Raw genomic sequence first — 27998 nt, 5'->3', positions numbered from 1 at the left:
GTATATGTAGACTGCTGTATCGAAATCTCATGGTCACCACAAACCAAAAGTCTATTATCATAGGTATACACACACAAAAGAGAAAGCAGTTCAAGTGCATCACGAAAGTCATCAAATCATAAGGGAACAAAAGAGGAAAGGAAGAGAAAAAGACGTCCCAGCCCACCTCCAAAAAAACAACAAAGAATACACTCAGTGGGGTTGCACAGCTTTGCTTGTAAAGACATCTGGCATATATGGTTTGGGATGCGGTTTGGGAACAGGAAGGGGCAGCACGTGGGGCAGGTGGCAGAGCGGGGAGCCCCAGGGCTGGGGAAGACCAGGGAGGTTGGACAGAGATTCCACCAGCAGCCACCTGTCCAGCCTCCCATCCAGAGGGGCTGCTCTACCCTGTGGCGGTGGTGGAGGAGGCTTCATGCATCATCTCAGGCCACTGATATCCTCATTTTGGTTCCACAGGTGCTTCCTGGAACGTCCCTCAAACTGGTTCTTATTCATGTTCTAAAGACAAGAGAGTGTCCATGATCAGCTGAGGACCCCAGACTGGGGCATCTCCCAGGTGACCGAAGCGTGGCACTCCTGCCCTGGGGAGGAGCCCAGGCCTGGGTGGGGTGGAGGAGGGGAGGGTCCCATTAGGTCAAGTGCTATGGAACGTGAGATTTTTGCACTTTGAGCCCAAGAACCTGCTAAGGAGCCCTCCCTGGCATGTCCATCAGGAAGACGCCAGGAAGTGGCCAAGCTTCCTAGTCCTCAGCTGCTCTTCCCCGCACGTCCCCTCTGCAGAGTCCAGTGTGCACGGTGCACTCAGCTCCCCACCCCAGGCTCAGAGCCTCCTTACTTGGGGAAGTGGGGAGGATGGGAGGGTGAGAACCACACAAGACACCTTTGCCTACAAGTGCGTCCTGTGGGAACATCCCCCACCCACACATCTAGGTCTCCTGGAAGAAGCAGGAAGCCCCCATGCCATCCCCTAGGGGGTCCTAGGGGTGGTGTGGACTCCGTGGCCTGTCTGCCGTGGGGCATCTGTGTTCTGGGACTAGGACTGCATTTGCTGCCTGGGGTCCTCTGGGGCAGGGGTTCTGGCTCTCTGGGACCTCAAACGCTCCCCACTCTCTCACTAGTCTCGGTGGGTATGAGACCATGGGGTAGAGTGTCTATGCCGGGTCTGGGATGACCCTACCCTCCCCAGCCCACAGACCAGGCTCAGCGGCCAATACCTTCTGGAGCTTGAAGTTCAGGGAGCCACACCTTCGGCGCTAGGCCAGTGTGGAGATCAGCAGGCTGAGGAGGACGACGAGGCAAGGATGGGGAAGATTACCAGCATCTCGCTCAGTGTGTTCAGGATTATGATCGGAACGGGGTGTGCTCCTCTGCTGACCTGCGATAAATGGGTGGGCAGGCCCTCCCTCCTTTGTTCACCTGTGCAGGAGCCCCCACCACCTTGGGGGCACCCTCGAGGGGGACATCACCTGTGGTTGGGAAGCCCATGGGTGGGAGAATGGCAGGGGGATGGCTGCATGGGATGGGCAGGGCTCCAGGCACAGAGGGTGAGGGTGTCTGCGGAGGGAAGACCCGAGGGGGCTTTCTGGGGACTCCCTTCCTGTAGCCCAGGATGAAGATAGGAACACCTACCTGTGGGAGGTGTGAGAGGCAGGTAATGCGGGTCTGCTAAAGAGACACAGGGCAGGTTGGTGGGGGCCTGCCCAGGGCCTGCCCTGACACAGCCCCTCCACCCCAGGTGTCAGATGAGCCCTGGATACAGGAGTTCATGAAGGCCTCACTGGGTTCCCCGCACAGGGCCCGGCTAGGCTGAGGGGTGCCTCTCAGCCCCTCCCACTGTTCCTTGTCCGGGGCAAAGCTGGATCCCTGCTTCCTGTCCCCAGCGCTCAGAGTGACTCTGACTGCCTATGAACAGTCGAAGAGGGAGAGGGAGCGACAGTGACTTGGGGAGTTTGCAGCACAGCAAGGGGTGGAGGTGGGGGGATAGGCGGTGTTTAGGGAGGGAGGTGCCAGCTCCCTGAGCACAGGGGGACAGTGAGCAGGCACATGTGCCAGGCTGCCCTGAGAAGCTCAGAGAGGGCACAGCCATGGCGTGGGTGGGGCAGGGTGGAAGTCCTCTTCAGGCCTCATCTCCGAGGCTCTGGGCACCTCAGGTGGGCAGGAGTCACTCCTCCCTAGCTGCTCTGCACTCTTGCCCACCAAAAAGAGAAGCTCTTGGGGTCAATACCCCGCCCCCCTGCCCTGCTCACCTACGACGGTCAGTGTGGTGATTTTGGTATTTATCTGGCGTCCCTGCAGAGTCCACTTGTACAGCCCTGACTGGGTGTCCTGGGCTTTATCAGTTATCAGGTACGCCTCGCTCTGCCAAACCCAGAGACCCCATCCATCCTGGCAGAAGTCTCCTGGGGGCTTTACACTGCAGATGAGCTTCCAGGGTGCCCTGGGGTTCACTTTCAGGGAGACGTTGATCTGGGAGAAGGCATTGGAGATGCGGCAGCTCATCATGGCTGGCTTGCCCCTCAACACAGAAACCTCACTCTTGGTGCAGTTGGGGTTGTCCCAGGCTGTGGGGGGAAAGTCACACCTGTGGGTCATGCCTGGACCTCAGGACATCCAGTGACTGCCCTTCCTGGGGTCACTGGCACTACCTGGAGCCTGGGCCCCTCCTGGCCTGATCTAGGTCTCTCCTCCCACACCCATCTTGCCCTTGCTGCATTCCCCGCCCCCTTTCCCCCTCCCTTCCTTCCCCTGCAGGCAGATTTGGGACCATGGGACTTACTTCCACTCTGAGCGCTCCTGAAGGCCGCCAACAAGAGGACCCAGAACATCCTGGGAGTGAGGAGAGTGGATGCTGACGTCAGCATGGCCAGCAGGACGTGGATGAGTTTTAAGGGGTCCCTCGCTCTCCTTAGTGGTTTCTGGAACACTCCCTGAAGGACGGAAAGCTGATGAGTCAGAGTTCCCTTAGGCTCCTTGGGAAGCCAGTGAGAGGGGCTGCACCCTGTCCAGGGTGGGTGAGGGTCCCCAAGCTCCTCCCTGACCCAACTGTGTCATGACCCTTCTGGACACCTTTATAATGTCTGCAGTGGGACCACTGTCAGACAGATGAGAAACACAGATGAGACAGGAAACAAGTCCCTGGGACACAAGTCCCTTTATATTGCTGGGGTTATCTTGAATTTTATATAAAACATGCAAACTCCCTGAGCATGTGTCCTGAGAGACGGTCGTGACACACAGAATCTCGTGTGGCCGCTTGAACCTGACACCAGCCTAGGACCACCTTGGATGCTCCCAGCCCCTCTTCAGCTCTTGCATTCTGAGGATTGGCATTTGGGGACATTTGGTCCACTCTCCAGATTTGCTTTTATCAACAACAAGAGTCTTCCTGTGGAACTCGTGAGTTACAGTCCGGAAAGCTGAACTTTCACTTCCTCTGAAACAAATGCTCATCTCGGGATTTGGCATCCAGTAAAACTGACATTTGGGCTTCGCAGGTGGCACAGTGGTAAAGAATCTGTCTGCCAATGCAGGAGACACAAGAGATGAGGGTTCAGTCCTGGGTCATGGAGATCCTCTGGAGTAGGAAATGACACCAACTCCAGTAGCCTTTCCTGGCAAATTCCATGGACAGACTCAGACACCACTGAGTGACTAACACTTTCACTTTTCATAATGACAGGTAGCTACCATTAGGTACTACACAGAGGATGAGATGGTTAGATAGTATCATCAACTCCATGGACATGAATTTGAGCAAACTCAGGAGATAGTGGAGGACAGAGGAGCCTGGCAGGTTACAATCCATGGAGTTACAAAGAATGGGATGTGACTTAGCGACTCAACAACAACAAAAAGTAGCTTCACTGCTGGAAAATCCTCTGTGTTCCATCCATTCATCCATCCTTCCTCCCAACTCCTGACAACCATCGATCTTTTTACTGTGTCCAGAGTTTTGCCTTTTCCAGAATACCATGGACTTGGTACCCTTTGGTTTTGAATTCAGTGTCTGATTTTCCTTTTCCACTTTGCTGGGTACTGGGTAGAAGGGCCAGGAGCAAAGGAAAGTGTGGATGTAATCGCTTCCAGGAGCTGAGGCCTTTTGGTGACCAGCCCTCGTCCTGACTCCAGGAGACTCTGGGTCAAACAAGGAGAATGACATGGCGAGGGACAGTCTCAGCCCCCAGACCCCTGTGACCGGTGCTGCTGTCTCTGGCTTCCCTTGATTTTCTAAACTTGCTTCTATTCCTAATTTACCATCAGAAGGACAGCCTTCTTTTCTCACATAAGTACAACATTTGTAGTTGAGGAAGAAAGACGTCACCTGAGAGACACGTGTTCTGTGCACACACATGTATGTGATTTTACATACGTGGAATCAGGTTAGACAGCCCACTACTGTCTCTCTCTTCTTGCCCTCTGTACTGTATGTACAAGGGTGAATGCTGCTCTTTAGTCACTAAGCCATGTCTGACTCTTTGCCACCCCATGTACTGGAGCCCACCAGGCTCTGCTGTCCATGGGATTTCCCTTGCAAGACTATTGGAGTGGGTTGCCATTTCCTTCTCTAGGGGATCTTCCCGACTCAGGGATCAAACTCACCTCTCCTCGTTGGCAGGCACTTTCTTTACCACTGATCCATCAGGGAAGGGTGAAAGGTGGCCCCAAAACACATGTCTATCCAGAATCTGTGAAGGTGATCTTACTTGGAAATAGAAACTGTGCAGCCATAAATAAAGAGGAAGTTGTAGTAGAGCAGTGTGGCCCCCAAAGCAACGTGTCTGGCTTTCTTGTAAAAAGAGAGAAATTTGTCAGAAACAGACAAGGGAGAGGCCTGGAGCTGACAGAGGCACAGACTGGAGGGATGTGGCCACAAGCCAAGGGACACCAGAGCCGCCAGAAGCTGGAAGAAACAAGGAAGGATATTTCCTTGCAGCTGTGCTAACACTCACAGACTTTCTACCACCACTTTGACTCCTTCTGAGGGAGTATGGCCTGTGCACAGGTGACTGCTGGCCATCTTCTCTCATGTTATCCAAGGCTGCTGAAAGTGCGGGCTCCCAGATGGGCACCCGTGGGGACTCCCTGCTGCTCTTTCTGCTGCCCCCAAACCTCCAGTCTTCCCTGAGCCTTCCCCTGGCCATGGCGGGGCTCTGCCCTCACACACGAACCTCTCAGTCCAACTTCATGAGCTCCCTGAGATTCTCACCAGGAAGGGCTCTGGAGGGTTCCAGAATCTGGACAAGGAGGCCAGGGTCCCTTCCCACCAGTCTCTGCCCCTAAACTCCAACCACCTCGGGCCTGGCTCCTCATTGTCAGATGATACAGCCTAGGAGCTGGGAAGAACTCCAGGTTGGGGTAGATCCTTGAAACCATAGACCAGTCTCAACTAAACCAAATCTGTACATCGGAGACACAGACTTTTCCACCTTATAGAGTGCGGAAGGGCTGTCTGCAAAGAGCTGGACTGGGGATGGATGAGCTGGACTGGGAAGGAGCTTCTGGTCTGAGGGTCGAGGAGTTGGACTGGGATGGAGGGGCTGGTCTGAGGATGGACAAACTGGAATGGGGATGGTGGGAGCTGGTCTGGGCTGGAGGAGCTAGACTGGGGATGGGAGGAGCTCCCCTTGTCCTCAGGCACCTTGGCCGGCCTTATCAGTCTGGGGTTCCACTGCTGTCTTATTTTTAAATATAGGTATATTTTGTGCAATATTTGCCACATATTTACATTTCAGAGTGATTCGTTATCTGAAATTCATATGGGTTTTTACGTTTGGCATTTCCACTCCTCTGCCTGAGTCCCTCCTCTTGTCTCTGATGCTGCAAAGGACAGGAAAAAGGGAGAGAGAGAGGCCAGGGCAGAACAGGGGAAGAGAGGGATGAGAAGGCAGAGGGTCAGGGGTGGTACAGGAAGACTGCATGCATGGGGCAAGACCTGGAGGGGCCCTGAGGATTCTGGAGTTGGGAAAGTGAGGCAACAATTCATCATTCTCTGAGATCACTGTCACAGCTGCTGGTATCTCCATGTATTAAGCTGGGGCACACAGCTGGGGTTTGTGCTGTCACTGGGGACATGATCACATTTGGGAGTCAGTGGAACACCTTGGAAGGTGCATGCCGTTGCCAGCACTTTGTCCTGCCACAGGACCTTGGGGAAACTGAGGCAGCAGGTATGTGGCTCAAGGCTTATCAGCTGACCAGGGGCACAGGGGTTCTCGGTCAGCAGGGATCTCCATTCCTGCAGCACCTAGGAGAAGCTGGACCAGGTTTTCCACACAAAGGCTCAGTGGTAACGTGTATGTACCTGGATATTTACATGGAAGGGTGAGCTCCCTGCTGTCCAGGTAGGCCTTTCACCAACAGTGTGGAGGGAGGTGACCAACCACCTTCAGAAGACAGCTGAAACGGAGCCCCAACCCTGGCTCAGAGAGAAGGGATGCCCCAGTCTGGGGAGCCTTTGCTGTGTCCCGTCCCTGCTGCTATGGCTAGAAGGAAGGGTCCCTGGTGCTGCTGCTGCTAAGTCCCTTTAGTCGTGTCCGACTCTGTGTGACCCCAAAGACTGCAGCCCACCAAGCTCCCCCATCCCTGGGATTTTCCAGGCAAGAACACTGGAGTGGGTTGCCATTACTTTCTCCAATGCATGAAAGTGAAAAGTGAAAGTGAAGTCGCTCAGTCATCTCCGACTCTGTGAGGCCCCATGAACTGCAGCCCACCAGCCTCCTCTGTCCATGGGATTTTCCAGGCAAGATTACTGGGCTGGGTTGTCATTGCCTTCTCTGGAGGGATCCCTACCGGGCAGTAATAAGTTCCTCCAGGCCTGGGGGCTGAGTCTGTAAACCATTGCTGCTCTCATGGGCCATCAGTACCTGCCAGCCCATCAGCTGGGCTACTTCTCACTCTCTTTCACAAGGCACTTCCTCTGAAAATCCTCCCTGTCCTTGCACCTGCTGGTTGCACCCTCCGCGGGCGGGTGGGGGCCTGTACCTCCCCACCACCTTCACTATTTAGTCCCGGGGATGAGGGCCTCCCAGGGGCTCTGGCTCCCCAGGCACTGGGAGTGGAAACTGGCTTTCAAATGGCAGATCACTCACCAGTAGTGGGAGGTGAATTGAATTTAGAGACTGCTGCTGCAGCCTAACCAAAATGAAAGGAGAGCATAGAACGAGTCAGTGGAGTGCCCCTCTCCAGGTTTCCTCTGTTTTAATGAGTGTTTGTGAGTGAATGGGCTGAGTGTGCATGTGTGCCCCTTGTCAGTGCACACAAGTGCATATGTGCATGAAAGTGAGTGTGTGTGCACAAGTATGAGAGTCGCAGTGTTGGCCTGGACCTGAAAGTGTTTCACGCCAGATGTGGTCGGGACAGCAGGTGTCCCGGTGTTCCCAGGTGTGGTCCAGGACGCAGGTTTTGTGCGTATGTGTGGACGTCCGGGAGCTCGAGATGCCAACTCTCTGCCCCTCCAGACAAGGGCAGAGTCAAGCCTGGAGCGGCCCCTCAGAGACACAGTTGCCCACCAGGTCAGGAAGCCTTTGTCTTTATCCCTCCTTCAGTGGAGATGCAGAGCGCAGGGCCTGAGAGCACAGCGCCCCATCTCCATCAACCCAGCCCCTATTTGAGTGCGATCCTACACCAGGAGCCCCAGCCACCACCCCTCCATCTCTCACCTGCAACCTGGTAACCGGCTCCTCCACGCGTGTAGCTGCAGCCTGTCTGTGTGCAGATCTGAGCTGCTGCATTCAACCCAAATGATGATTCCAGGGCGGAGCCAGGAAAGGAGGAGGCGGGAAGGATTCAGAATCCATGCACTTCAGGTCTCATACCCAGGTCCTGTATTCAGGAAGGAAACCTCAAGTTATGGGAAGTCACTCGAGTTTCCCATAAAAGCAGAGACATTACTTTGCCAAGAAAGGTCTGACTAGTCAACGCTATGGTTTTCCCAGTAGTCATGTATGGATGTGAGAGTTGGACTATAAAGCAAGCTGAGTGCAGAAGAATTGGTACTTTTGAACTGTGGTGTTGGAGAAGACTCTTGAAAGTCCCTTGGACGTCAAGGAGATCCAACCGGTCCATCCTAAAGATCATTCCTGGGTGTTCATTGGAGGGACTGATGTTGAAGCTGAAACTCCAATACTTTGCCCCGGAAGTCCCTGGACCAGCAGGCCCGGGAGGGACATGCAGTAACAAAAACATACATAAAAGTTAGAGCCCTTCAAAAAGGCTTCCCTTCATCCCACTGAGCCTCAGAGTGGCCCACATGCCCCGGCTTCTAGCTCTGTCTTGCTCCAGTCACCCTGCGTGACCACCAGAGAAGGTGGTGGAGGAACCTTCACAAACAGAGTGCTCTCTCCTTTCAACTTTCTGCCTCCATTCCCAGAATTACCCGAGAATCAGGATGCTCTTCTGGGAAGACTCTAACCCCAGACCAAAGAGAGGGCAGGCCAGGGCCCGAGATGATGCTCCTTCTGATCCCCGGAGACACTCTCCCTCCACAGGAGTTTCTGAGAGGCATCTCAGAAAGAGCACTGCGAACAGAGGGAGACTCCTCAGCTGTTCCTGGGGGAGGCAGGAGCTGGGAAAGACCTTCTTCAGGGGCTGCTTGAAATGGTCATCAAGGGGGAGGGTCCCTGGGGTCTGTCGTGTGGCAGAGAGGGGCCCTGCTCCTGGAAGTGCCACTGAGCCTGGAGGAGCCAGTGCTCCTGGGACCACCTGAGGGTCTGCGGGGAAGCAGAGGATCTGGTTGGGGCGCTCCTGTGACCGCAGCTGCATCAGTTACAGGTTCATTACACAGCTCCTGTGTGTGGACGTGTCTGGTGTGGACTGAGGGGCTGTGGTGAGGCTGGGCACGCCTGACAGTACTGTTGGGGCATCAGCAGAATCAGGCAGCCTAAACCCTCAACTGTGCAGACAGCATCGTCCCAATTTCCCTTTGAATGCACACCTGCCTGCATGCTAACTCAATGGCGTCTGACTCTTTGGGACCCACTGACGTGCAGCCCGCCAGGCTCCTCTGTCCATGGGATTTCCCAGGCAAGAATTCTGAAGTGAGCTGCGATGCGATCCTCCAGGAGATCGTCCCGATCTGGGGATCGAGCCTGCATGTGCTTATAGCTCCTGAATTGGCAGGCAGGTTCTTTACCACTGCTGCCACCTGGGAAGCCCCTTCCTTTGAATCCATAGAAACATACACTTCCAGAAGAGCTAGACGAACATAAAATATCATCAGGAAGTAAGTCTGAGTCTGGGAACTAAAGGTTTTTACAGTTTCTTCAACTTTTTTTCCTCCAGAATTTCTACAACAGTCCTGTGCTCAAGTAATCAGAGAATACTGTGTTCTTTAAGAATAAACAGCAATTTTGGGGGGGTTAGAGAGAGCAGAGTTGATGGGAGGAGAAGGGACAGTAGAATGATCCCTCCTTGGCTATCTCGGGCTTCCCCAAGGCCCCGGGGTGCTGGGTGGAAGGGCTGGGGCCAGGCTGAAATGCCCACAGGCTCTAAGTGCAAAACCCTGGGTCCTTTGAAGGCCATCATCTCCCCCTTCTGACCCATCCCTGGCCTTTCCCAGGGGAGGGCTGTGGGACCCTGGTACCACCATGCTGCCTTTCCTGGGTGGTAGGTCACCCCAAGACCATCTGGAGAAGAGGGGGAGTTCCCAGGGGCTCCTAGATGGTCACCAAGTCTGAGGGGCCATCCCTGAGTGACTCAGCTAAGGGCTACAGCCTGCTGGGCTTGACCCTGCACACAAAAGAGGAGCACAGAGTGTCTTGCTCACTGTCCTGTTCTGCAAAGGTTGATCTGCTGCAGCCGTGGACTCACAGTGTACTTCTGTGCTCAGACAGGAATTAGAGACGTTAACGGACTCTGTGTATCTGGACAAGCAGCCCCTCAGATGATTAGATGTGTGACTCAGGAAGAATTTCACTGACCCCAGCTGCTTGCGTTTTCCACAAAAAGAAAAGCACCCTCACCCTTATCCTGTGATATATCTGTTCTCTGTGGCAAGCAGTAGAGTCACCTTCACCCAGAAGTATCCTTGACCATCTGTACGTGCCAAGTCATTTCAGTCGTGTCCAACTCTGCGACCCTATGGCCTATAGCTATTGGATTCTCCAGGCAAGAATACTGGGGTGGGTTGCCATGCCCTCCTCAGGGGATCTTCCTAACCCAGAGATCGAACCCAGGTCTCGTACGGTTCCTGCATTGGTAGGCGGGTTCTTTACCACTAGAGCACCAGGAAAGCTCACCTGTACTCCTGGCCAGAAGCCCCACGAACTGGCCTCCCCCATCTCTTGGGATGGATTCTCTCACTCCATCATAGCTCTCTCACTGTGTGGTTTTCTTTTAGTCAACTGCATCCACCCAAAACACTCCCCCAAAGCCACCCTGTTCAGAGGCTCACTCAGCCTTGAGTAGGTGTCAGAAGGTTCAAGGGTCTTCCCGCCCTCCTGGCCTGAGAAGATTGGTCCTCAGTGCCAGGACACTCCAAGAGCACAGATGCCCCTCCTGTTCTCCCCCTCCTCACCCCAACCCTGGGGCAGTGCTTACTTCCTCTGCATCCTCATTTGAACTCTGACCTCCTCTCCTGGTAGAGGCTTCCAGGCCCAGGGCTAGAATATACAGGCCAGAGGCCACCAGGTCTGAGAGTGACTGAGGGTCAAAGTTTAAAACAGGGTGTTTTCCCACAAGGGGCCCCGAGGAAGGCTGTGAGCAGGAAGCTGAGGGCAGGTGCCCAGGGGACAGGTCCAGAAGCCTGGGCGTCAGCTGGTCAGCACACACCTGAAGGTTCAGGTCCCCACCTTCCGGAATGTGCCAGAGTCAGCCTGAGGGGGAGGTCCACAGGCTGAGAACAGAGCCCAGCCGGCTGTTCAGGCTTCATGGGAACCCCAGGGGACTGTCCACACTGAGGCTGGGCCCCCTGGGGTGGGGGTGAGGGAGGGAGAGAGCATGCAGTTCGCTTCTTCGAGGAGTCAGTAAACAAGGGTGTTTTGTTCTGACGAGGTCCCTGCTCTCCCATGGTGTGAAGGTCAGCCATTCTGAGCACAGTTGGTTCTCCGTGAATGTTGCTCAACAGCCATGGGTGTCCCTGGGGTTGAGGATCACCTGTTTACAGAGCCGGGTCCCCAGCCCCTCCCCACTTTGGAGGTGGCTGCTGCTGTTTTATTTGCTGAGTTGAGTCCAACTGTTTTACGATGTCATGGACGGTAGACCATCAGGCTCCTCCGTCCCTGAGATTTCCCAGGCAGAATCCTGGAGTATGTTGCCATTCCCTTCTCCAGGGGTCTTCTCCACCCAGGGATCAAACTTGCCTCTCCTGCTGGGTAGACAGATTCTTTATCTCTGAGTCACCTGGGAAGCTTTTGGAGGCAGACTACTAAATTAAGGAGATGAGTATGGTTTTCGAAGAGCACTGAGTCCCACCTGCTTCATAAAATATGCACACTAGTCACAAAACCCGGTTTGTTGCCATTTGGCACTAAATCTCGGGACTTGACTGGTGGCATGTGAATGGAGGCCCCACACTCCTTCACTCCATCGTTTTCGCGCATGGAGCATCAGCCACCCAGTTTCCATTTTGCTGTTGGATTTTCACTGGCTCAGCTGATAAAGGGTTCAAAAAAGCATTCAGAGGCTAAAAGAATGTGGAGATTGTTTGCTACTAAAGGAGCAGATGGGATTCCCTGGTGGCTCAGACGGTAAAGAATCTGCCTGCAATGTAGGAGACTCAGTTTCCATCCCTGGGTCGGGAAGAACCCCTGGAAGAGGGAATGGCAACCCACACCAGTATTCTTGCCTGGAGAACTCCGTGGGCAGTAAAGCCTGGCAGGCTACAGTCCATGGGGTCACTAAGAGTTGTACATGACTGAGCGACTCACACACACAGAGGAACACGTGGACCTGGAACCAATGATGTGGCCTTGGGGCTGGAATACTCATCACTCATGCACGTCTCTGGCTTGCACTCTGCTGGGGGGAGGGGAGGTGGGTGGGGAAGGCATTTGTCGGGAGCGGGAGGTCATCCTGTCTCAGGAGCCAGACTAGGGACTAGGCAGGGGCCTTGACAGAATGACCAGCCCAGGGAGCAGCCCAGCCTCCTGCCTCCTTGTCCCCGTGAGGGCTATCCTGCCGAAAAGCTGAGATGTCTGGGAGGCAGGCAAGATCTTAGTTTTTTGTATGTCGTGTTTTTAGCCAGCTTTTTCATTCTCTTTTTCAGTTTCATCAAGAAGCTCTTTAGTTCCTGTTCGCTTTCTGCCATAAAGGTGATATCATCTGCATATCTGAGATTATTGATATTTCTCCCGGCAATCTTGATTTCGGCTTGTGCTTCAACCAGCCCAGCATTTTGCTCTATGTACTCTACTTATAAGTTAAATAAGCAGGGTGACAATATATAGCCTTGACGTACTCCTTTCCCAATTTGGAACCAGTCCATTGTTTCATGTCTGGCTCTAACTGGACAGGCCTCCTAGGCAGCTGCTCTCGGGGGTGGTCAGGGGGAGGCGGAATACCATTCTGAACTGGGCCCCAAGTTGGCAGGTCTGAGTCAGCATGCCTGGGGGCCCTGGTCTGAGGGTCTGCTCAGGGTGAGGGAGACTCATATGTGGGTGATCCCCCAGGCACATATACACCTGACCAGGTCTCCTCTCAGCTGCCTGTGCCCTCTGTTGGAAGAGGGGCCTCCTGGTGATGGTCTGCGGTGGGGGATCCGTGGAAACAGGGGCCTCCAGCCCTACCCTGTGGTCCTGCCTGGAGAATCCCAGGGACCGGGGAGCCTGGAGGGCTGCTGTCTATGGGGTCGCACAGAGTCGGACACAACTGAAGCGACTTAGCAGCAGCAGCAGCAGCCACCCTACCCTGGGAGCCTGTGCAGGGGGCCTGTGCCACATGGTCATTCAGGGGTCCAGGCAGCCAGAGGCCCCTCCAGCTGGTGACACTGTTGTCATCAGAATCACACTTGGGCCTGAAGGAGTCTTTTGGGCCTAGAAAAGAAAACAACAGTCTCAAAGGCCCTTGCTGAATCATCTAACTTCAGAGAAAACAAACAGAACTTTAGGTCCCGCCCTGATGCTCCAGGCCGGTTGCATCTATCTGGGACTTATCACCCCCTGTCCAGAGACCTTCCACCCCCTACACCTGCCCAGAAGACTTATCACCCCCTGCCCAACTACAAATGCCATCTCAACTAAAGAATACCCAAAACAACCCGCCTGATTAACGTTTCCCTTATCGCTTCCACAAACCTCCCTATAAATATGGAGCCTCCCTGATCCCTCTGGCTCTCAGCCTGGTCGTTAGGCAGACTGTCGCCCCTCCTTGCCTGAATGAAGGTAACCTACTTCTGTTGAACTCGTCTTTCCTCTTTCTGCCTCGGCCTGAACTATACCTTACGTTCTTGGTGCCGAAACCTGGAAGGGGCGAGGCACTCGTCTCACTCCCTCTCACTCTCCCTCATTCCCATGTTTTCCCTTTTCCAGGAATCTGGGAGCACGAACATCCTCCGAGCTCACTTTTCTGCCAGGGCTCAAATTCCCCTCCGGGACACTAGTGCCTTCGTGAGTGGTGCAAGCCTTGGGCTAAGGCTTTATTGGTGCTTTGCGTACCCCCAGGCCTCGACTCTACCCCCTTTCCCTCTCTCTCTCTTTCTGACGACCTCCAGAATAGGGAACTCCTGCCATTCGACTGCTCTACATGCAACACTCCACTCAAGCCGGCCCCTAGATTAAGGTAAGATCCGGACGGTTCAGGAGGTGCCCTAGAACTCAGTCCTCTCTAGGTCCCGGGGACCCCCAGCCCAGGGGCACTCTGTAGGTGACGGTGGGGGATGCTCCACCTCAACACAGAGCTCTCTTCTCATAACTCCTATTGCAACTATGGGTGAGGACTCGAGCTCTCAATAGGAGCCTCTGCTTGCCTTTCAATTATGGGGTCTGGCCAATCCGTCCCAAAACATTCCCCTCTGACCTGCGTTCTCAAAAATCTCAAACCACTGTCACTCACTGAACTCAAAGCTAACCATTTAAAACAACTCTGTACACAGATGTGGCCTCAATACCAATTAGACAATGAAGACCACTGGCCTGTAGTCGGCACATTTGACTTCAACTTTCTTCAAAATCTCATCAACTTCCTTAAACAGAATGGCAAGTGGTGGGAGGTCCCATATGCCCAAGGCTTTTGGGCCCTTTGGAGCAGGCCCTCCCTATGCAAGACCCGCTCCACCCACGAGATCCTTGTATGCACCTTGCCTCCCAAGCAAATGGGCTCTTCCTCAATTAACCGCAGACTGAGACCTTCCGCGCCCGCCCCAGGAGTTCGACCTACGGAGAGACCCTCTCTACCCGCCACCCGCCAACCCTCTCCTTCCCCTTCATCCAACTCTCCTACTGGCCCAGAAACCTCTCTGACTCCCCCTCAACCCCACTACTCCATCTCCCCGACTCCCCCTCCCCACTTCCTTCCCCCACTGCCACACGGTCATGTACCCAACACGATCCCCTGAGAGAGGTGGCAGGACCAGAGGGCCCCACCCGAGTCCACGTACCATTTTCATGGTCAGATATGAGCCAGATAGAAGAAAAGTTAGGATCATTTTCTGAAAATCCTACCAGATCCAGCAAAGAATTCCTGAGACTCTCACAGGCCTATAACCTCACATGGAGTGACGTCTATTATATCCTAAATGCCACTCTCACCCCTGATGAAAAAGACCATATCTGGCAAGCTGCAAAAGTCCATGCTGATCATTTACATAACCAAGATCGGGAGAGCCCAGGTGCTGATGAGGCGGTGCCTCCGTTAGATCCCCACTGGACTTACCAGCCTGGTGACCCAGGTATCAGGAGAATCATATGATTACCTGCATTCTAGAAGGGATGCAGGAAAATACTCATATCCATGTCAATTATGATAAAGTCAGGGAAATCACCCAAGGGGAAGACGAAAATCCAGCCTTATTCTCGGCCCGCCTCACAGAGGCAGTCCAGAAGTATACCAACCTAGATATCACCACCCCTGCTGGCTTACTCTACCTTCACATTCAATTCATCGGCCAGTCCGCCCCTGACATCAGACGCAAGCTTCGACAACTAGAAAAGGGCCCTGAGACCCCCCAAAGAGACTTTCTAGAAGTAGGCTTCAAGGTGTTAATAGAGAGGAGGAGGCTAAGAGAGAAAAGGAACGTGAGAGAAAAGCTAAATATGCCCTTTTGGCGGCAGCAATTAAGGGAAGAGATCAACCTGGCCCACGTCATCCCAGAACGGGATTTAAGACCTCCCATCCCCGGACCCTGCTTCCGATGCAACGAGTTCAGGACACTGGGCAAAGGCATGCCCACACCCGCGGCCCCCCCAAAAGCATGCCCAACCTGTGGCCAGTGGGGACACTGGAAGATGGACTGTCCCCAGGGACGCCCTGGCGACTCTGGGGAAATCCCCACTTCTCCCCAGAACCCCAGCCCAACCCTACGAGAGTTGTTCCAATGATGGGGCCCAGGTTCCAGCCCCCCGGCCCGTGTCTCAAACATGAGCTCGGAACTTAGGGTAGATGGGGTACTGGCTGGAAAAAAGACCTCTTTTATAGTAGACACTGGAGCTACTTTCTCTCTCTTAACTTCCTATTCTGGCCCAACTCAAGACTCAGAACTCACAGTCAAGGGGGTCTCTGGAGTTCCCCTAAGGCCAAAAATCAGCCCTCTATTACTCTGTCAATTTGGAAAATCGACCCTTATACACTCATTCCTCATAATGCCTCAGTGCCCGATGGCACGCCTAGGGGGAGGTTTGTTATCCAAATTGGGAGTCTTTATGACCATACCCCTCTCGATACAGTCTCTATATTCTGCATGCAGATGGCACCTGGACGGTCCCTATCCCTCACCCTGACCTTCCCTTGGATCTACCCACCTCAGACCCCCAAGTCTGGGACACTGTTCATCTATCCATAGCCAAACATCATCCCCCAGTCCACATTACCCTAAAAGACCCCTTGACTATAATCACCCAACAACAGTACTCTCTCACCCTGGAGGCCCACAAGGGACTTAAGCCTATTGTAGACCGTCTTCTTCAAGCCTCTATCCTAATTCCTACCCATTCACCACACAACACCCCTATTCTGGCAGTAAGGAAGGGACCAGGATCAGGTCCAGGATCCTGAACCAGGATCTGTGAAAGTCATTGAGGCCATCACATTGACATTCCCAGTAGTCCCTAACCCTTATACCCTTCTGTCCGCCATACCCCTGACTGCAACCCACTTCACGATATTAGATCTCAAAGAAGCCTTTTTCACCATCCTGCTCCACCCCCTCTCCCAACCCCTTTTCACCTTCACCTGGCAAGACCCTGAGACTCACATTTCCCAACAACTAACATGGACAGTTCTCCCCCAGGGGTTCAGAGACAGTCCCCACTTTTTTGGACAGGCTTTACAAAAGGACCTACAGACACTCGACCTAGCCCTGAGTCATCTCCTGCAATACGTAGATGACCTCCTCCTTTGTAGCCCAACCCGAAAACTCTGCCTCCAACATACTGCCAAACTCCTTGGGGCCCTGGGATCCTGGGGTTTTCGGGTATCCCAATCTAAGGCCCAAATAGCCCAGACAAATGTCACCTACCTGGGGCTCTCCATATCCCATCAACAAAGAACGATTCCCCCAGATAGAATCCAGGCCTTGATTAACTGTCCACTTCCAAAAACAAAAAGGGAACTTCTGTCTACCCTCGGCCTCCTCAACTTTTTCCGTATCTGGATCCCTAACTTCTCCCTCCTTGCAAAGCCTCTCTGTGAGGCAACTAAAGGATGTCCGGATGAGCCCCTTTTTAACCCCTCCTCACTGGCCAATCCTCTTTGCCAGCTCACCCAGAGCCTCCTCCGAGTGCCAACTCTCCACCTGCCAGATCACACCAGACCATTCTTTCTCTTTGTATACTCCAACCAAGGACAGGCCCTGGGACTTCTGTGTCAGCGGGCTGGAGACACCTGGGCTCCCATAGCCTATCTATCAAAACAGCTGACATGGTGACCAAGGGCTGGCCTCCCTGTATACAGGCCATAGCTGCTATCGCAGCCCTCGTACCCGAAGCAAATAAACCCTCTAGCCATGCCCCTTTAACAGTCTGTTCTCCACACACCTTCGGAGACTTACTATCACATCGGGCTTTCCTCTCCCTTCCCCCTTCCAGGGTACAGGTCCTACATACTTTTCTCCTCGACCTTCAGCTCTCATTCTCCCCCTGCTCTCCCCTTAACCCCGCCAGCTTATTACCCACGTGCTCTACAACAGACTCCCTCCTACATAGCTGCAGCCTAACAGTAGATCTTACCCAAAACCCCTTCCAACATTTAACAGATCAGCCCATCCTAGACCCAGACACCCCACACTGGTTCGTTGATGGCAGCTCTCAAAAATCCCACCCTTTGCAGCAGAATACGCCATCATCCAGGGGACCTTTGTCACAATCACGGAACCCAGACAACTGAAGCTTCACCTCTGCCACCTCACACCACCTCCCAACAGGCAGAACTGATAGCTCTCACCAGAGCTTTGAGTGTGTGTGTGAAGTCGCTCAGTCCTGTCCGACTCTTTGCGACCCCGTGGACTGTAGCCTGCCAGGCTCCTCTGTCCATGGCATTCTCCAAGCAAGAATACTGGAGTGGGTTGCCATTTCCTTCTCTAGGGGATCTTCCCAACCCAGGGATCAAACCTGGGTCTCCTGCTTTGCAGGCAGACGCTTTATCCTCTGAGCCACCAGGAAAGCCTTTAACTGGGAAGCCACCAGAGCTTTAACTCTGGCTAAAAATCTAAGGGTTAACATTCACACAGACTCCAAATATGCCTATAACGTACTTCACTCAAACATCCTAATATGGAGGGAAAGAGGTTTCCTAACCCAAAAGGGACCCCCCATTATTAATTCAGACCTGATCCACAAACTCCTAGAGGCAGCACTCTTACCAAACAAAGCCGCCATCCTCCACTGTAGGGGCATCAAAAGGGAAGTGTCGTATCAGCTACAACAATGCTGCAGACCAGAAGGAAAGGAGACAGCCCTGTCCCATCCTTCCCTCCAGTCCCCTGTCATCCTAGCTCTGACTCCACCCGACCCTCCCTCCACCACAGAAATCCTCTCTTATCTACACTCACTTTTTCCTCCCTCATCCAAGACACTCCGACAGTTCCTCCGTAACCACTTCCCCATATCCAATGCTGACCAACAATATTTAGATAACCTTACCTGCTCCTGTCAAACATGTCAACGTACTAACCCCAATTCCAACCTTAAACTGACATCCTTTCCAACCCATCAGATGCGAGGCAGCCTCCCAACACAGGATTGGCAGATAGACTGTACTCATATGCCCCCGGTCCGGAGAGTCAGATACCTCCTGGTCCTTGTGGACACCTTTTCGGGGTGGGTAGAAGCATTTCCCACCACAAACACAAGAGCCCACACCGGGGCCCAAATCCCCCTCACAAAAATTGTCCCCAGGTTTGGCCTGCCTTCATCCCTACAGTCTGATAACGGCCCGGAATTTACATCCGAGGTCACCCAACAACTTGTCCAATTCTTACAGATACCCTGGAAATTTCACATTCCATACAGTCCCCAGTCCTCAGGAAAGGTAGAAAGGATGAATAGAAAAATCAAAGAAACCCTTACCAAACTAACCCTCGAAGTACATCTGGATTGGACTAAACTTGTGCCAATTGTTTTCCTCTGAATACGGGCTTTGTCGAAAAAGCCCCTGGGGCTGAGCCCCTTTGAGGTGATGTGTGGAAGGCCCGTGCTCCCTCCTGGACGCAGCCGTGAACCCCCTCCCATACCAAGCTTCTTACACTCCCCTCTGCTGGCAGAACTCCGCAATGGCCTCTGGAAATACGTCAACCACTTCTTGCCTGCCCCTGATCCCCAAGCCCTCCTGCCCCCTTTACAAACTGGGGACACGGTCTGTCTGTCTGATAATCCCCAGGGTGACCTAACCCCAAAGTGGCAGGGACCATTCAAAATCATCCTCCTCACCCCAACTGCAGATAAACTCGAGGTCACCTCCTGGGTACACCCGTCTCGCCTAAAGTGGGTCACCTCCGATCCTGCACTGCCCTCCTTAAATGACACCTATTGGGTCTCCCTCACAGGACCCACCTCCTTAAAATTCACCCAGCCACAACCTCTGTCCACCATCCAAGAAGGCACTGAATGACCTGGACTCTCAGCCTGCAACTGTTCCTGACCCAACAAGACCTCTGGACCAGCGCCCCAACAGGAACCTCCTCCAAAGACCTGACTACACTGGTGTCTCAACTGTGGCTCCAGGGAAACTTCTGCAACCTGACTCCAGACGAAATTGATTTCTTTACTCTCATTCTCTACATCATTCTACATCCTAATAAACAGTGTTCCTCCTCAGACTCAAACCACCACCAACTTGGGGCCTTTTCCCCCTCGCCCTCACTGGCCTCTCCCTGTCTCTCTAACTATAACAGCACTCTTAAGCTTAATCCTTGCTGTAGGCCTAGTAACTGTCTCCCTCAGTACTGGCCACCTACCCTTCGTCTTTCCATGGGTATCACCTACGTTGCTAGCTGTGTTCTACTCCTAGGGTGCTATTTCCTCTGCACTGTCTAACTAACAGCCCATGATTCCTCTGCTCCTCATCCTTGCTGCACTCCCCAGCCTTCTGGCTACTCCCTGCCCCTGCTCTGACATTTATTCCTATGTACATTCCTCATGTTATAATACAGCTCCAAAACCATGCACCATGAACCTCAGGGGCAGGAAGTCCAAATCCCTACTCACTATTCAAGTACAACAGAGAGGGAATTTCGTGAGTACCTGCCATAAGCCAAATGGAAGAAACATATGTTTCTATCCCATTACTCACTGGGGATACTCAGTCGGGGGCGGGATACTAGATCAAAATCGGGAAAAGAAACAAGAACAAGTCATCAAGAACATAATTTCCCAGGTACAGGCGACTCCTGAGCCTTATAAACGCCTAGACCTCCTTTCCCAATTACGGCCTGTCCTAAACCTCCCTCTGGCAACCAACACGTTACCCGCCTTCTCAACTCTTCCTTCCAATTCTTCCAGTACACACAACACACACCCCAGTCTTAGATATGCATGTCACTGTCTCCCTCACCGTCATAACAATTCCTTTACCTTCAACCTGGCCTTTACAGGGCAACTACACCGCCCCTTCCCAACAAAAAACTACACAACTCATTGGGCCAGTCTCTGACAATGTCCTTCTCTCAGCCTCTTCAAACCTAACCTGTATCAACTACTCTAGTCCCAACTACACTGGTCTTACAAACTCCGCTCCCTCCTTCTGTTCCACTTGGGTTCTCTGGAACAGCACACACGATTGCACCATCCGGGAGTCCTCACTCTCTGCGGGACCTGCACATACTCGTGTCTCCCGTTGGACCCCCTGGACCTTGCATCTTGGTCTTCCTGACCCCGGGCCTAACATTCCTCAAAGAAGAAGAGGGATAACAAGAGTTTCCCCATAAGGGGAACTTTCCCACAGGAAAAGACGAGCCGTCATAGCCCCCTCCTGACTGGGACTGGCAGAGCAGCAGCCCTAGGCACCAGGATTGGAGGCAGCTCGACCTCTGCCCAATTCTACTACAAGCTGTCCCAAGAACTTAATGAAGACATGGAGCAGGGAGTGGGTTCCTTCCTTTCAATCCAAAGACCAATTAACTCATTAGCTTCTGTGGCCCTTCAAAATAGGCGAGCCCTGGACCTTCTCACCACAGAAAAGGGAGGGACCTGCCTTTTCCTAGGAGAAGTGTGGTGCTATTTTGTTAATGAAACGGGCGTAGTCCAGGGCAGAGTCAAAGAACTTAGAGACAGAATTGAACGCCGCAGAAAAGAGTTACAAAACCTTTACAGTCCCCGAAAGCAGTTCCCTTGGTTGCTCCCTCCTGGGACCACTGGTACTTATCATTCTATTCCTCTTATTTGGACCCTGTTTCTTCAATCTCTTTCAAAGGTTTCTCCAAGAACGGATTCAGGCCATCTCTCGAGATCAGGTCAACACCATTTTTCTTCTCGAGAGCCTCACCCCAAGCTCAGAAAAAGGAGACCCTGGGCCCTAGGACGATCCTCCATTCCAGACCCCAAATCATTGCCTCCTATCCAGCAAGAAGTAGCCAGAGAGATACGGCACCCTTTTTCCCATTTTTTAACAATGATTTCAGGTCTGGAATGAAGGAGTCTTTTGGGCCAAGAAAAGAAAACAAGAGTCTCAAAGGCCCTTGCTGAATCATCTAACTTCAGAGAAAACAAAACAGAACTTTAGGTCCCTCCCTGATGCTCCAGGCTGGTTGCATCTATCTGGGACTTACCACCCCCTGTCCAGAAACCTTCCACCTCCTACACCTGCCCAGAAGACTTATCACCCCCTGCCCAACTACAATGCCATCTCAACTAAAAACTACCCAAAACATCCTGCCTGATTAACTTTCCCTTATCACCTCCACAAACCTCCCTATAAATATGGAGCCTCCCTGATCCCTCTCCAAGCTCAACCTGGTTGTTAGGCCAACTTCGCCCCTCCTTGCCTGAATAAAGGTAATCTGATGCTGTGAAAGTGCTGCACGCAATATGCCAGCAAATTTGGAAAACTCAGCAGTGGCCACAGGACGGGAAAAGGTCAGTTTTCATTCCAATACCAAAGAAAGGCAATGCCAAAGAATGCTCAAACTACTGCACAATTGCACTCATCAGGAATGCTCAAAATTCTCCAAGCCTGGCTTTAGCAATATGTGAACTGTGAACTTCCTGATATTCAAGCTGGTTTTAGAAAAGGCAGAGGAACCAGAGATCAAATTGCCAACATCTGCTGGATCATGGAAAAAGCAAGAGAGTTCCAGAAAAACATCTATTTCTGCTTTATTGACTATGCCAAAGCCTTTGACTGTGTGGATCACAATAGGCTGTGGAAAATTCTGAAAGAGATGGGAATACCAGACCACCTGACTTGCCTCTTGAGAAATCTGTATGCAGGTCAGGAAACAGCAGTTAGAACTGGACATGGAACAACAGACTGGTTCCAAATAGGACAAGGAGTACGTCAAGGCTGTATATTGTCACCCTGCTTATTTAACTTATATGTAGAGTACATCATGAGAAACACTGGACTGGAAGAAGCACAAGCTGGAAACAAGATTGCCGGGAGAAATATCAATAACCTCAGATATGCAGATGACACCACCCTTATGGCAGAAAGTGAAGAGGAATTTAAGAGCCTCTTGATGAAAGTGAAAGTGGAGAGTGAAAAAGTTGGCTTAAAGCTCAACATTTAGAAAACGAAGATCATGGCATCCGGTCCCATCACTTCATGGGAAATAGATGTGGAAACAGTGGAAACAGTGTCAGACTTTATTTTTCTGGGCTCAAAAGTCACTGCAGATGGTGACTGCAGCCATGAAATTAAAAGACGCTTATGCCTTGGAAGGAAAGTTATGACCAACCTAAATAGCATATTCAAAAGCAGAGACATTACTTTGCCAACAAAGTCCATCTAGTCAAGGCTATGGTTTTTCCTGTGGTCATGTATGGATGTGAGAGTTGGACTGTGAAGAAGGCTGAGAGCCGAAGAATTGATGCTTTTGAACTATGGTATTGGAGAAGACTCTTGAGAGTCTCTTGGACTGCAAGGAGATCCAACCAGTCCATTTTGAAGGAGATCAGCCCTGAGATTTCTTTGGAAGGAATGATGCTAAAGCTGAAACTCCAGTACTTCGGCCACCACATGAGAAGAGTTGACTCATGGGAAAAGACTCTGATGCTGGGAGGGATTGGGGGCAGGAGGAGAAGGGGACGACAGAGGATGAGATGGCTGGATAGCATCACTGACTCGATGGATGTGAGTCTGAGTGAACTCGAGGAGTTGATGATGGACAGGGAGGCCTGGCGTGCTGCGATTCATGGGGTCGCAAAGAGTGGGACATGACTGAGTGACTGAACTGACCTGAACTGAACGTCTGTTGAGGTCGTCTTTCCTTTTTCTGCCTTGGCCTGAACTATACCTCACAGGGCCTGCCCTGGCTGCACGTGTCGCTGTCATGTTACAGGGCAGTTCACGGAAGATAGGGAGCGCCCTGGGTCATTTTGCCCGTGTCTCCTTCCAACCCAGATCTACACCTTTTTCTCAAAACAGACTTCAACACAACTTGCATGTATCTTTTTCTTTTTTGTCTTTTGTTTAGTCTTTACTTAGATAGCTTTGAGGCTCTGCAGAGTGACTAGACCTTGGAGCTCAGTGTGGCTGGAGGTTGCCCCAAAGCACCCGGTGCTGTCCTGCTGGGCTCACCGTGCACTTCCGTTAGCCCACCTGCCCCATGACGGTGGCCACTGCCCTCGGCTCGACTTGACCCACGGCCGGGTGCTCTCACAAACACGGGCTCACGTAGGCTCACATGGTGTATGCCACGGAGCCACAGGGCTGGGAGCAATCCCTGCTATCCTGGAGTCAGACAATGAATAAAGCTCCAAGACAGGTTTAGAGTTAAAATTGTCAGGAGAACTTTAGAATTTATTTTAGAATTAAGCACTGCTGCAGAAGAGAGGGCAGTCCACCACTCATAAACACACAGGAGACCACATCAGATCTCAGGACCGTGCCTGCTGTGATCAACCTGTCCCCTGCCTGTGCATCCCTGGAGCACCTGGTCACATGTGGCTTTGTTCTTCAGGTCTGGACAGCGGCGATGCTGTGTGCTGCTCACCAGCTGCTGCTGCTCCTGGACCGCACGGGGGGAGGTGTCCAGGAGCCATGCCCCATGCTGGCCCACTCCTCACAAACCTGGTGGCCACGGGTTTGTTTCAGATGGATCCAACCCCACTCCACAGGTAGGTCTAGGGCCAGCCCTCCCAGGGGCAAAACCTTCCCCTGTGGCTGGAACCCAGAGGAGAGGGGCCCCCAGCTTCAAGGGCTGATCAGTGGCCAGAGCTCTCTCTATCACCCTGCAGGACACACAGTCAGGGCAGATCACAGCACAGCACTGGGGTATCAAGGCCAGAGACGCCCAGAGGACTCACATTTTTCTTTCATTAGAGCTAAAGCATTCTGACTTTCTGATTCGTGTTTCCTTTGAGGGGCTTCAGGTTAACCTGTCCTCATGGTGGAAAAGTGAGATTTGGGTTTCTATTTCAGTTCTGAGTCCCAGTGGTTGGAGGGATGGAAGATACTGGAGCCTCAGGACACACAAAAGGAAACCAGAGCTGGAGGAATGGGCCCCCACCTGTTGGCCAGGGCAAAGGGGTCATCAGGGCTGAGGCCCCTCTGTGAGGTCTCCTGTGATTCCTCGGGCTGGCTGCTGCCACCGTCCTGCCCTGGCCATCAACTCACAAACTTTCTTCGTCTCTCTCTCCTTCTACAGCTCACCCACCGGACATCTGATGCACTTTCCCTGCCAGGTTTTATTTTGGGACACTCCTTTGACCAGTTTCCTTAGGGGAGCCTGGAAAGCACACCTGTCCCCTGCGGGGCGAGGGCATGATGAACCTGTAAGTCACCCTGCAGAGGGCGCCTATGGCACAGGTGTGGAAGGGTTTCCAGAGACAGGGAGGCCTTAGGATGAGTGTCTAAAAAAATCCACAGTGATCCACCGTGATACATTGGGATCAGGATACATTGGAGTGTCAAGATCACAGGGAAGAAATGTGGAGCTTGGCAACATATTGCGAAAGCAGCAAGTTCCTCCTCCTCCTTCAAACACAAGTGACCAGAATCAGGGCAGCAACTAGCCTGGCCCCTTTTTGCCATTTCCACCCTGTCTCTCCTGTTTCCTCCAGCAGTGGCTTGGAAGCCAAGCCTGGGGGGTGGGGGGCAGCAATGGCTTTAATTAGTGAGTGATTCTATTACCTCCTGCACCGCATTCCTGGCCCTCTCGGTGTTGGTTTCCTAACACCTGAGCAATGAGCTTCCTTGTCTCATTTGCCTGTAGCTTAGATTGGAGACCACGTACATGGTTTAATAGCTTCTTTCTTAGCGTTTTTCCTAATTTTATGCTAAGTCACTTCAGTTGTGTCCGACTCTGTGTGACCCCATAGGCGGCAGCCCACCAGGCTCCGCCATCTCTGGGATTCTCCAGGCAAGAATAATGGAGTGGGTTGCCATTTCCTTCTCCAATGCATGAAAGAGAAAAGTGAAAGTGAAGTCGCTCAGTCGTGTCCGACTCTTATCGACCCCATGGACTGTAGCCTACCAGGCTCCTCTGTCCATGGATTTTCCAGGCAAGAGTACTGGAGAGGGGTGCCATTGCCTTCTCCTTCCTAATTATAAGACTGTTGCAAAAGGGGAAACATCTTCTACAACCCACAAATCCTATTTCCCTAAGCCATTGATATAAATGACTTTTAAACTTCGATTCTTGAGAAATGGCATTTAAATTGACAGAGAATTCCTGCGTCGTCTGGGTCTGAGTATGTGAGTACATTTTAGCCCAAATGTCCTGAGAGTCCAACATCCACAGTCTGGCTTTTCAAAAAGAAGCAGAATTTGCAGCTTTAACCAAGGGCCGTGCATGGGGTGGCTGGCACAAGGCACGTTTCCTCCTCCCCAGGCAGGCCCCATCGCTCCACAGGGAAGCGTGTCACTCTGCCCCATTACTCGATCTGTTCGAAAAGCTTGGGTGTAAAGAAGTTGTGTTTTAGGGTGTGACCTCCACCCACCAGGCCAATTACCCAGCCCACTCCCGAGTCACTGCTATGGTGACCTCCTTTCTACGGAGGCAAAAACAAGCCGGGGTACTGAAGACTGTGTTTCTAGAAGCTGGAGTGTTCCGAGGACTTGCTCCTACAATTTCTGTTTCTGCAGAATCAGGAAAGAATGAAAAGGAGTTGCCACCTAATCCCAAGAAGCATAGTCCACCAAAAGAGCGCACACCAGCCACTGCCTCTGCTGAGGGGTTTGAGAAACCACCTTTAAGAATCTCCAGCATTGTGATTATGGCACATACACATTCTTAGCCCCTTCATAGATCCCAGCCCTGTCGTGGTGAAGGGGCTTGTGTAACTCAGTGAAGCTGTGAGTCATGCCACATGGGGCCACCCAAGAGAGACGGGATATAGTGAAGGGTTCTGACAAAATTGGTCTACTGGAGGAGGAAATGGAAACTCCTCCCAGTATTCTTACCATGAGAACCCCATGAACAGTATGCAAAGGCAAAAAGTATGATACCCGATGAGCGCCCCACCCCACCCCGCCCCCAGATCAGAAGGTGTCCAATATGATACTGGGCAAGAGCAGGACCAGCAGAGGGCAATTACTAACAGCTCCAGAAAGAATGAAGAGACTGAGCCAAAGCAGAAACGATGCTCAGTCGTGGATGTTTCTGGTGGCGACTGGAAAGCTAGAGCAGAGAGTGTCATTTTCAGGGCAAGATGCCCAGGGTGTGAACCAGTCAACACCAGACCCTGAACAGGCTGCAGAGGTTTCTCCACATGAGAGTGACCTTTGGCTGAGGATTCAGGGCCTTGGACTCTGACACGGCACCTTCTGTTTCTCCAGTTCTCAGGGGGCCTGACCCAGGCTGGAGTCCACTGAGAGGCCACACGCAGCTGTGGGGGCCCTGAGCCCCACCAGTCTGGCATGAACTCGGCTGTTTTGAAGTTTCTCAGCACTGGCCTCACACTGTCTCGGGGTTGGATGCCCTGTGGTAAGCACACACATGTCCTATGCGGCCTGGCACGGGATGAACCCCTGACAAGCATGACTGTTCCTGGAGTCTTAGTACAAAGATGAGCTCCAGGACCCAATTTGGAAACCATCTCCTGCCGCAGTATCCCTTTTTCGGCATCATAGGGAGTGTTCATGGGCACCAATTCTGCCAGGACAGTCTGTTGAGATTGCAGAGAATCTCAATTGTCACAGAGAGGTAAAACAGTCCTCAAGGATGGTGCCGCATCACATCTGGCTGGGTGACCTTGGAGCCATCCCCGCCCCTCACCATTTTGCTGATTTACTTTTGTTTTTGGTTCGAAGAATTCATTAACAAAAGAAACCACTTTTCACACAATAAACATTTTCAATATTTACTAGAAGAATATTTGGCTTAATTTCAATATACTGCCCTTAAAAGAAGAGAAATAGAAACAATAGAGAAAAGTAACAGCACATACATCACCACATGGGGCCGACCAACATCCAGACGTAAACAGAGCTGGAAGGTCCCTCGGTAACAGCCATATGGAGTCCCAGTTGGGAAAAGGTCCGCATCACGCAGGGGAGACTTCAAGTTGCGGTTTTGGAGGCTCCCACTTGGAATCCCAGGGTGCAGCTGACACCATCATCTGTGGGTGTGCAACAATGCAGCTCTGGTTTTCCTTCACCTTTTACATTGTTGTTTGTTTCACCTTGTGAGTCAGGAGATTTTCCAGACCCCAGGGAGTTGGCCAGAACTCCAGGGGCTCAAGAAAATCCAAGCCCCATGCCCTTTCTTATCCAAAGTGCCCCTTACTTACTGGTAACAATTTGTGTGTTTGCCAGCAGGCACATAGCCCAGGCAAGATCAGAAGTCAGTCAGAGGCCTTCTCTCCAGCCTCTGAAACCTGAACAAGCCTTCCTCCGTTGTCATTTCCCTAACACCGCCCCCGCCCCTTTGCTGTCGAACCAGAACAGTGACATAGCACCCACACACCCGCACCCCACTCACAGGCTTCTGCATGGCCTGGGGTTTCCATCTGCAGGGGAAGGCTGGATGGGTCGCCCCTCTGCCCTTCTTGATGCTTCTCCGTGTCTCTGCTTCACCCAGACTGTGGACATAGGCTACAGACTGGCTGAGAATGTTACAGTTATGTGTTTTCTTATTTCCACAGAAGTTCATGTTTATTTTAGAAGCCTTGGAAATCACAGATAAGCAGAAAATCCTTCCCAAAAGTGGCCTTAGCCAACATCTGGTTCTCAGTCCTCTAAGTTTGTGGTTCCTGCCTTTGGGGTCCAGCCCTCTGCATCTCAAGGTCCTGTGGTTATTAATCAGGTGTTCT

The 27998-nt window shown here is 52.3% G+C and overlaps 1 protein-coding gene and 1 long non-coding RNA gene across 5 annotated transcripts; one reads left to right on the top strand and one right to left on the bottom strand.

Moving 5' to 3' along the window:
- Positions 1-196: 196 nt before the first annotated feature.
- LOC147351290 (secreted and transmembrane protein 1A-like) lies at positions 197-27818 on the bottom strand. 4 transcript variants are annotated; one of them, XM_086356766.1, is made up of 8 exons: positions 27668-27818; positions 27135-27305; positions 7662-7824; positions 2780-2930; positions 2250-2564; positions 1633-1668; positions 1218-1378; positions 197-501 (listed from the first exon to the last, which is right to left on the bottom strand). In XM_086356766.1, exons 3-7 carry the CDS (start codon positions 7731-7733, stop codon positions 1257-1259), a joined length of 696 nt encoding a protein of 231 aa, XP_086212892.1. In that variant the 5' UTR covers positions 7734-7824; positions 27135-27305; positions 27668-27818; the 3' UTR covers positions 197-501; positions 1218-1256. The 4 variants fall into 4 exon arrangements, with proteins under 4 accessions (XP_086212892.1, XP_086212894.1, XP_086212893.1 ...); XM_086356768.1 differs by having other exon boundaries at positions 1633-1665; XM_086356767.1 differs by lacking the exons at positions 27135-27305; positions 27668-27818 and adding an exon at positions 12846-13538.
- Positions 13585-19421, top strand: LOC147351291 (uncharacterized). Its single transcript, XR_015147375.1, has 2 exons — positions 13585-13716; positions 19133-19421. It is a non-coding gene; the product is annotated as an uncharacterized LOC147351291 (long non-coding RNA).
- Positions 27819-27998: the final 180 nt, after the last annotated feature.

Source organism: Bos grunniens, chromosome 19 (assembly GCF_055505025.1).
Source record: "Bos grunniens cultivar Pamir isolate PY7600 chromosome 19, Bosgru_T2T1.0, whole genome shotgun sequence".
Taxonomy (NCBI): Eukaryota; Metazoa; Chordata; class Mammalia; order Artiodactyla; family Bovidae; genus Bos; species Bos grunniens.
The sequence above is the reverse complement of the archived record's forward strand: the minus strand, read 5'-3'. Positions and strand labels throughout refer to the sequence as shown.